The 10,961-nt window shown below is 39.8% G+C and overlaps 1 protein-coding gene across 2 annotated transcripts in view; it reads right to left on the minus strand.

The window, feature by feature from the left end:
• Nucleotides 1-6,073, minus strand: part of LOC137666110 (maltase-glucoamylase-like) — a 62,720-nt gene extending 56,647 nt beyond the window's left edge. Inside the window, exons 1-5 of one of the 2 annotated variants that reach the window (XM_068405749.1) lie at nt 5,956-6,073; nt 4,901-4,974; nt 2,563-2,683; nt 1,385-1,494; nt 5-156 (exon numbers count right to left, since the gene is read on the minus strand). In XM_068405749.1, coding sequence (XP_068261850.1) covers nt 5-156; nt 1,385-1,494; nt 2,563-2,683; nt 4,901-4,974; nt 5,956-6,073 — 575 coding nt within the window. Of the gene's footprint in view, nt 1-4; nt 157-1,384; nt 1,495-2,562; nt 2,684-4,900; nt 4,977-5,945 lie in introns of both variants that reach the window. The other variant, XM_068405748.1, reaches the window with a different exon arrangement.
• Between the last annotated feature and the right edge of the window lie 4,888 nt (nt 6,074-10,961).

A 10,961-nucleotide genomic window follows, 5' to 3' on the forward strand; every position in this document is an offset into this window, starting at 1 on the left:
TCACAAAACTCTTCCGTTGCTCGCTCTGGTCACCTTGATGCCAAAGGGATTTGGCTGGATGTCGACTTTATATTTTAAATCGGAGGCTGCCGGGCCACTGAAAGGTCCCACGTGCTCATGGGGGACTTCAAATCGTTGCGTGTTAGGATCGGTGATCTACATAAATTTAAAGAATAAAATAAATTTAAAGAATAAAATAAGTGATTTGGAAATTCACGCCTTGTCTTAACACTTCCCAGCGCGACCACCCAGATGTGGCTTGGTGAAAAAACCCGCCCACCGTCAACCAGCGTCATGGCAAGAAGTGGTCAACGTCAGTAAGTGGCAAAATTAAGACTGTACGAACCTACCCAGACCCTTTATATGGGTAAAAATAAAAGGGGGGGGGGGGGGGGGACAGGGAGGAAAAGGGGGGGAAGGGGGGGAAAGGGGGGGAAAGGGGGGGGAAAGGGGGGGGAAGAAAGGGGGGGAAAGGGGGGGAAGGGGGGGAAGGGGGGGGAAGGGGGGGGAAGGGGGGAAAAGGGGGGAAAAGGGGGGGAAAGGGGGGGAAAAGGGTGGGAAAAGGGGGGGAAAAGGGGGGGAAAGGGGGGGAAAGGGGGGGAAAGGGAGGGGAAAGGGAGGGGAAAGGGAGGGAAAGGAGGGGAAAGGGAGGGGAAAAGGGAGGGGAAAGGGAGGGGGAAAGGGGGGGGAAGGGGGGGAAAGGGGGGGAAAGGGGGGGAAGGGGGGGGAAAGGGAGGGGAAAGGGAGGGGGAAAGGGGGGGGAAGGGGGGGAAGGGGGGGGAAAGGGGGGGAAAGGGGGGAAAGGGGGGGAATAAGGGGGGGGAAGGGGGGGGAAGGGGGGGGAAAGGGGGGAAAGGGGGGAAAAGGGGGGAAAGGGGGGGAAAAGGGGGGGAAAGGGGGGGAAAGGGGGGAAAAGGGGGGGGAAAGGGGGGGGAAAGGGGGGGAAAGGGGGGGAAGGGGGAGAAAGGGGGGGGGAAAGGGGGGGAAAGGGAGGGGGAAAGGGAGGGGAAAAGGGAGGGGAAAGGGGGGGAAAGGGGGGGGAAAGGGGGAAAAGAGAGAGAGAAAGAAAGAAACAAGGAAGAGGAAAAAGGAAGAGGAAAAAGGGAAAAAGGGAAAAAGGGAAAAAAGGAAAAAGGAAAAAGAAAAAAAAAGAAAAAAAAAAAAAGAGAAAAAAAAGAAAAAGAGAAAAAATAAAAAAGAAAAAAGGGTAAAAGGAAGGAAAAAGGAAGCAAAAAGGAAGCAAAAGGAACGAAAAAGGAAGGAAAAAGGAAGGAAAAAGGAAGGAAAAAGGAAGGAAAAAGGAAGGAAAAAGAAATAAGGAAAAAGAAAAAATTAAAATAAGAAAAAAAAAAAGGAAAAAAAGCAAACAAGGGGCGGATCTCACCGTGAGGCGGAGGCGGGTCGGGGTCTGGTGCTGGGCGCGGAGCTGCGCGGTTGTCACGTCCCGCCCGAAGAGCGAGGGCGCGGGGAGGCGCGTGAGCGCGGCCAGGAACCCTGGGGGGGGTGAGGTGGGATGGGATGGGATGGAATTAAATTGAATTAAATTGAATTAAATCGAATTAAATCGAATTAAATCGAATTAAACAATTTTTTTTAAAAAGGAATGAAATTGAATTAAATCGAATTAAATCGAATTAAATCGAACTAAATCGAACTAAATCGAACTAAATCGAATTAAATCGAATTAAATTGAATTAAACAAACTTTTTAAAAAAGGAATGAAATTGAATTAAATTGAATTAAATTGAATTAAATTGAATTAAATTGAATTAAATTTTTAAAAAAGGAATGAAATGAAATTAAAAGAAGTGAAACAAAATAAAATAAAATACAGCAAAATAAGGCAAAATGAAATAAAAAATAAAATAAAAATAAAGTAAAACAAAATAAAAATAAAATGAAGTAAAATAGAATAGAGTAGAATAGAATAGAATAGAATAGAATAAAATACAACATAAAATAAAATAAAATAAAATAAAACAAAATAAAATACAAAATAAAATAGAAATAAAATAAATTAAAAATAAATTAATGAAATAAAATAAAGTAAAATAAAATAAAATAAAAGTAAAATAAACCAAAATAAAATAAAGTAAAACAAAATGAAAATAAAATAAAGTAAAATAGAATAGACGAGAATAGACTAGACTAGGATAGAATAAAATAAAATAATAAAATAAAATAAAAAATAAAATAAAGTAAAATACAAAATAAAAGAAAATACAAAATAAAAAATAAATTACAATAAGGCAAAATGAAATAAAAAATAAAATAAAGCAAAATAGAAATAAAGTAAATTAAAATAAAATTAAAATAATGAAATATAATAAAGTAAAATAAAGTAAAATAAAAGTAAAATAAACCAAAATAAAATAAAAATAAAGGAAAAAATAAAAAGAAAAGAAAAGAAAGTAAAATAGAATAGAGTAGAACAGAATAAAAATAAACCAAAATAAAATAAAATAAAATAAAATAAAATAAAATAAAATAAAATATAATAAACCAAATCCCACCACAACGGGCCCCGCGTGCCCCCCGCTCTGGCACCCCGGCGCCACTCACCATCCCGCGTGGGCTGCAGCTCCCCAGTCACCCGGTACCCGTGGCTGGACGAGAAGAAGCACCAGGGCACGTTGGCGTCGCTCTGGGGGCTCCAGCAGCAGCCGCGGAGCGCGCAGAGGCGCTGGGGCAGAAAAGGGGAGTTTGGGACAAAGGAAATCCCGTGATAAAAGGAAAATAGAATTAAAGTGAATTAAAATAAAATTAAGTAAAAGAAATAAAATGAAATAAAATGAAATAAATAAAATGAAAGAAAAAATAAAATAAATATAAAATAGAAATAAAGTAAATTAAAATAAAATTAAAGGAAATAAAATAAAATAAAGCAAAATAAAATAAAAATAAAGTAAAACAAAATAAAGTATATTGTATTGTATTATGTTATTTTATGTTATGTATTATATAGTTGTTATATTATTATATTATATGCAGTATAGTATGTTTATTTGTATATATATTTTATATATAGATTTTTTTTAAAAAAAGACTTTTGCAGTATATTTATTTTATAGTCTTTATCTTTCATGTCCAGCACCGAGAAAGGAGCAGAGCCCACCCGAAAAAATTATTTATTTATAGATTTTTTAAAATATATCAAGATGTTTCTATATATAATATGTATTATATCATATTGTATTTTATCATATTATGCCATAATACATTATATTATGTTATCTTATATTATGTATTATATATTTGTTATAGTTATTATATGTAGTATAGTATATTTATTTGTATATATTTTTTATATATAAATAGATATAATGTTTTCATAGACATATATTTATATACAGACATACTATTTTTTTATATATATATATTTTTATATTTATATATACTTCTTTATATATAAATATATATTTTTTTTAAAGACTTTTTATAGTATATTTATTTTATAGTCTGTATCTTTCATATCCAGCACCGAGAAAGGAGCAGAGTCCACATGAAAAATTATAGATTTTTTTTAAAATATATCAAAATGCTTCCATATATAATACATATTATATCATATTGTATTTTATCATATTATACCATAATACATTATAATATATTATTTTATTTTTATCTTGTATTATATATTTGATATTTATTTATTATATGTAGTACAGTATATTTATTTGTATATACTTTTTTATATATAAATAGATGTACTTTTTTATATATATATTTTTTATATATGAATAGATATACTTTTTATATATAGATAATTTTTTTTTTTTAAAGACTTTTATAGTGTATTTATTTTATAGTCTGTAACTTTCATGCCCAGCACCAAGGAGCAGAGTCCACCCGAAAATCATTTGCCATCACCTTGTGTAAACAAACCTTAGTGCTGGCCCAACCCCCTGGGCCATAAACCGGGCCGGGACTAAACCCAGGCTTATCTCGGGATAAGGTGGAGGTTTAGAGCGATAACGCCTGGACTCTGCCCCGGGGGCGAAGGCAACGCCGCGCACGTAACCGCCCCATAATTTATATAAACCCCCAGGAATTTGTTAATTAATCAGAAATTTATCAATTTATCAGAAATTTATCAATTAAATTTATCAATTTCTGATAAATTTACCAAACCAATTAAACAGCAAATCCCCATGAGCGCGTGTCCTGGTTAACGAATCCCAACCCTCCTCCATCCTACGCATGGTTAATAAATATGTAAATTATGGTAATTCTCCTTATACATGCTCATTTGCTGCCTCTTTAAATAAATTTGCATGAATGAGGACAGCAAGGCTCTCAGCTAAACGAGCTTACATGTAATTTAAATTAATTGTAATTTGCACAGCTTGAAATCCACTTAATGGTAAACAAGGCAGTGGTGAATCACCTTTATTACTCATTATTATTATCATTATTATTATTATTAATGAAATAAATCAAATAATTCTGTGAAAATTCTGTAAAAAGTAGGACTTAAATGAAGAGATAATTAAATAAATAGAATTTGCGGCGCAACAGCAGCGAGATTTCTCGCAACTTGCGACGGCTGCGTCGCTTCTCAGCTTTTATTCTCAAATTCAGCAATGTTTAATGCTCAAATTATAACTTTAATACTAATAGTAAATCAAAAGTTAATATTTAAAATATTGAAAATTTAATTGTTAATTTTTTAAATTTAAAAAAATAAAAATTTAATCTAAGATTTTTAAAATGTAAAAAATTAAAATTTTCAAAATTTTAAATTTAAAATTTAATTATTATAACTTTAATACTAATAGTAAATCCTAAGTTAATATTTAAAATACTAAAAAATTAATTTGAAATTTTTAAAATTAAAAAAAAAATTAAATTTAAAAAAAAAACTTTTTTTTTTTCCCTTCGTTTTCTCACGTTTTCAGACCTTGGTGGCGATCTGGTCCGGGATGCAGTCGATGCGTTCGGCTGCTCCCACACTCGGGCAGGTCGGGGAGAATTCTGTGAGGCAGAAGAACGGAGGGGTTAATTGAAATTAATTGAATTAAAATAATTTAAATTAAAATTAAAAGTAAATTAATAGTAGCAGCAATAGTAATAATAATTATTATTTTAATTTAAATTAATTTTTATATTATTAATTTTTATATTATTTTTATATTAATTTTTATATTTTTATTTTTTATTATTTTCATATTAATTATTTTAAATTAATTAATTAATTTAAAGTAAAATAATAATTATCATTCCTATTATACATTAATTGAATTCAATTACTTTAATTTTTATTTATATCTATTAGAAAATAATTACTTTCATTTTTCTTTATATCTATTATAAAATAATTACTTTAATTTTTATTTATATCTATTATATTTATGTTAAAAATCATTTTTTATCTATATTTTAATATAATTTTATATATCTATAAAATAATTCATTTTTATTTATATCTCTTATAAAATAATTACTTTCGGTTTTATTTTTATCTATTACATTTATATTAAAAATTATATTTTTATCTATATTTTTATATAATTTTATATATCTATAAAATCTATAAAATAATTACTTTAATTTTTATTTATATCTATTGTAAAATAATTACTTTAATTTTTATTTATAACTATTATATTTATATTAAAAATTATATTTTTATCTATATTTTTATATAATTTTATATATAAAAAGTATATATTTATATATAAATAAATTATGAACTATATTATATACTTATATATAAATAAATTATAAACTATATTATTATATTAATTTATAATAAATTAATATCTAATAAGTTCTAAACTATATATTATATCTGTATTTTTATAGTATTTATTCTACATTCATACACTATATATAAATATATTTTAATATATGATGTCTTTTTCATATCTATAATTCCACTTCATCAAACAGATCCCAAAAATTCACACCAGGGACTATTTTTTTCCCGATTCCTCCGCAGCGATCGGCACTCACGGGCGCTCTTGGGGTCCCTCGTCGCCAACACCCCGATGAGGACGCAGCCCACGGCCGCCACCACACTGAACAGGATAATTAAGATAATTTCCAATTTGCTGAATTTCTTCTTTTCCATCTCCTGTGCCTGAGCAGCCCAAAAAATCGAAAAAAGTTCATTTTCACCCCAAAAAAGTTCATTTTCACAACGAAAAATTCATTTTCACCACAAAAAAAATCATTTTCACCCCAAAAAATTCATTTTCACCCCAAAAAATTCATTTTCACCACAAAAAAAATTCATTTTCACCACAAAAAAGTTCATTTTCACCCCCCAAAAAAATCCAGGGGCTCTGCCTTGTCGTAATTCCCCTTCATAATGAGTATTGGCCGAGAGCCCTAAGAACTAACATTGATTTGGGGGGAAAAAAGTGAAATAATAGTGATAATAATGATAATTATTAATAATAACAAATAATAACTATAGCGTTAAATATATAATATAGCATTAAATATATAATATATATTATTATTAAATAATAATATATAGCGTTAAATAATTAATAAAGCTATAAAACTGAAATAATAGTGATAATAATGATAATTATTAATAATAACAAATAATAAATTATGAAACTGAATAATTATTATTATTTATTATTATTATTACTATTATTATTATTTTATATAAGCAAAAATTCCTCGGAAAAACGAGGATTTGGTAAACGAAGCTACTCACCTCCCAGCTCTTCCGCCTTCCTTACTCAGCAGTTGCGCTCGGTTGTAAATCCAGGTTTTATTCCCTCCGTTATCAGCCGGGTGCAGCCGTCGTTAACGATTTGTTTTTAATTATTTCAGGATTTAGAGCTTCGTTTTGCTGATTGCGCAGAGTCCCCGTCCTGAGAACAGTGTGGGCAGTTGGTCTGGGAAGGGACCGTCCCTCTGTACTGGTGAGGGGACACCTCGAACCCTGTGTCCAGTTCTGGGCCCCGCACTTCAAGAGAGATGTTGAGGTGTTGGAGCGAGTGCAGAGGAGGGCGACCAAGGTGGGGAAGGGTCTGGAGGGTCTGAGCTGCGAGGAACGGCTGAGGGAGCTGGGGGTGTTTAGCCTGGAGAAGAGGAGGCTCAGAGGTGACCTTAGTGCACTCTACAGCTACCTGAAGGGAGGGTGTAGGGTCAAGGTTGGCCAGGGGAGGGTCAGGTTGGACATTAGGAAGCATTTCTTCTCAGCAAGGGTCATTAGCCATTGGAAGTGGCTGCCCAGGGAGGTGGTGGAGTCACCATCTCTGGAGGGGTTTAAGAAAAGCCTGGACATGGCACTTAGTGCCCTGGTCTAGTTGCCATGGTGGTGTCAGGGCAATGGTTGGACTCAATGAGCCCAGAGGGTTCTTCAAACCTCAGTGATTCTGGGATTCTGTGGGTTGGAAGAGACCTTTGAAGATCATCAAGTCCAACTCCTTTAATGAAGATGTCGAACAGGATTGACTCCAGTGTTGACTCCGGGGGTACACCACTAAGGACTGGTCTCCAGCTGGACATCGATCCCTCCGGGTCTGGCCATTCAACCAGTGAAGTCACGGTGAACAAGGCCACCTGCTCTCTCCTCATCCACCAAGCCCATCACCTCGTTGGAGAAGGCTGGTGGGTTGATTGAGCGTGATTTGCCCCTCATCGATCCATGCTGACCACCCCCCACCACCTCCTTGTCCTTCATGGCTTTGGAAATGCTCTCCAGGAGGATTTTCTCCACCACCTTCCCAGGGTGGAGGTCAGGCTGACCAGCTTGTAGTTCCTTGGCTCCTCCTCCTTGCCCTGTTTGAGGACTGGAGCGACGTTCGCTCTCTCCCAGTCCTCAGGACCCTCTCCCAGTTGCCACGACCTTCCCAAGATGGACACCAGTGTCCTTCACCATTGTCCTTCACCAGTGTCCTTCACCTCCTGGGGCACGGAGCCAACCAGACACAGGGGTCCCTCACACCCCAGAAGAGGACGATGGAGAGGAAGAGGAGGGGGGAGGGAGATCCCAGACACCCCCACCCCACAGCGACCCCGAAGACCCTTCCCCAGAGGGTCCTCAGACACCCCCACCCCACAACAACCCCTCCATGGGGACCCCCAAGACCCTTCCCCAGAGGGTCCCCAGACACACCCACCCCACAGCGACCCCCAAGACCCCTCCCCATAGGGTCCTCCACCTACCCCCATCCCTGTAGACCCTCTAGGGACGCCCCCATCCACCTGTCCCACACCCCCCAGGCCCATAGGGACCCCTCCCACCCTATAGGGTCCCCCCCATCCAATAGGGCCATGGGTGGGGGGCTGCACCCATGTCCCCCCACCCACACCAGAAGAAGCCACAAACCCCAAATATTTGAAGGATTTTTGTTTTTTCACCCCAAAATACAGGACAAAAAGGGGGGAGGGGGCACAGACGGAGGGCAGGAAGGGGCAAAAAAAAGGTCTTTTCCCCCCACCCCGTTTCTCCCCACCCCTTTTCCCTCCCCAGTTTGGGAACTGGGACTGACTGGGAAGCCATGGCTCCACCTGGACTGGGAAGAAAGTGTTAACAGACCCCAAAACTCCACCTTTCACCCCAAAATCAGCCCCAGGAGGCTCGAGCTCCTCGTACGACACCACTCAAAGCCATTCCCAGTCCTCCCAGTTTCCAGTCAAGACTGGGATGCCCTCCAGGAAGGATGGAGGAAGAGTTCCCCCTCCCTCGCCCCATCATCAGCCTCCAGGGGCTGGGGCTGCGTTTTGGGGCAGAAACCGTCAATTTGAGGAAAACTGGATTACATTTAACTGGGCAAGTCCCTCATCCTCCCAGTATACCACTGAAAACCTCACCTTCCTCCCGGTATACCAGTAAACCTCCCCATCCTCCCAGTATACCAGTAAACCCCCCCATCCTCCCAGTATACCACTGAAAACCTCCCCATCCTCCCAGTATACCACTGAGAACCTCACCTTCCTCCCAATATACCAGTAAACCTCCCCGTATACCACTGAAAACCTCACCTTCCTCCCAGTATACCAGTAAACCTCCCTATCCTCCCAGTATACCACTGAAAACCTCACCTTCCTCCCAGCATACCAGTTAAAGACTGCCATCCTCCCAGTATACCACCGAAAACCTCACCTTCCTCCCAGTATACCAGTAAACCTCCCCATCCTCCCAGTATACCACTGAAAACCTCACCTTCCTCCCAGCATACCAGTTAAAGACTGCCATCCTCCCAGTATACCACTGAAAACTTCACCTTCCTCCCAGCATACCAGTTAAAGACTGCCATCCTCCCAGTATACCACTGAAAACCTCACCTTCCTCCCAGTATACCAGTAAACCTCCCCATCCTCCCAGTATACCACTGAACACCTCCCCATCCTCCCAGTATACCAGTAAACCTCCCCATCCTCCCAGTATACCACCGAAAACCTCACCTTCCTCCCAGTATACCAGTTAAAGACTGCCATCCCCCCAGTATACCACTGAAAACCTCACCTTCCTCCCAGCATACCAGTTAAAGACTGCCATCCTCCCAGTATACCACTGAAAATTTCACCTTCCTCCCAGTATACCAGTAAACCTCCCCATCCTCCCAGTATACCACTGAAAACCTCACCTTCCTCCCGGTATACCAGTAAACCTCACCTTCCTCCCAGTATATCAGTAAACCTTGCCATCCTCCCAGTATATCAGTAGACCTTGCCATCCTCCCAGTATACCACTGAAAACCTCACCTTCCTCCCAGTATACCAGTAAACCTCCCCATCCTCCCAGTATACCAGTAAACCTCACCTTCCTCCCAGTATACCAGTTAAAGACTGCCATCCTCCCAGTATAGCAGTGAATAGCCACCATCCTCCCAGTAAACTAAGGAAAAGTCCCCTTCTTCCCAGTATACCAGTTAAAACCACCTATCCCCCCAGTAAACCAGTTAAAACCCATATTTCTGGTATACTGGTGAAAAAGAAACCCCTGCATTGTCCCCCAGTAAGAGCCTTGCCCTCCCAGTATACCAGGGAAAACATACCTTCCTTCCAGTATACCAGTTAACACTCTCACATCCTCCCAGTATACCAGTAATAAAGCTCAGTCCTCCCAGCACACCAGTGAAAAGGAGCCTTCGTCCCAGCACACCAGTTAAAAAAACCTATTCTCCCAGTACACCAGTGAAAAAGCAGTCCTCTTCCCAGTATACCAGTTAAGAAAAACCATTCTCCCAGTATACCAGTGAAAAGGAGCCTTCCTCCCAGTACACCAGTTAAAAAAACCCATTCTCCCAGTACACCAGTGAAAAAGCAGTCTTCCTCCCAGTATACCAGTTTAAAAAAATAACATTTTCCCAGTATACAAGTCACTAACCACTATCCTTGCCGTATACCAGTTAAAAACCCACCTTCCTCCCAGTATACCGGTGAAAACCACCGTGCTCCCAGTACACCAGTGAAAACCGCCGTCCTCCCAGCACACCAGTTTACTCCTGTCCTCCCAGTATTAAAAGGGCCTTCCTCCCAGTATAGCAGCTAAAAAGCCGGCCTTCCTCCCAGTATACCAGTCCCCCCCATCCTCCCAGCCCCCCCAGTCCCTCCCTATCCTCCCAGTAAGCAAGTGGGGGACGCAGCTGCCCCCCTACCTTGGCCCCGGGGTGCCCCGTGGCCAAGGGTCCGCGGCTCAAGGCCAAGGTCTCCAGACATGGCCCCCGCCCTGCCCCGGCGCCTCCCCCTTGGCACAGCGCCCCCGTGAGTCCTCGTGGCTGCTGGGACCGGGGCCATGCTGGGGGCCCAGGCTGGGCCCCCATCTAGGCCCGAAAGTAGGCCCGAAAGTAGGCCCGAAAGTAGGCCCCAGACCAGGCCCGTAACCGTGGTAACCAGGACACCTAGGCCTGTCGCCAGGGCAACCAGGGCCGTCGCCAGGGCAACTGGGGCCATCACCGGGGCAACTGGGGCTATCACCAGGGCAAGCAGGGCCTTCACTGGGGTGGTAACCTAGGCCGCAGTCAGGCCTGTCAGTAGGCCCCAGACCA

Source organism: Nyctibius grandis, chromosome 8 (genome assembly GCF_013368605.1).
Source record: "Nyctibius grandis isolate bNycGra1 chromosome 8, bNycGra1.pri, whole genome shotgun sequence".
NCBI lineage: Eukaryota > Metazoa > Chordata > Aves > Nyctibiiformes > Nyctibiidae > Nyctibius > Nyctibius grandis.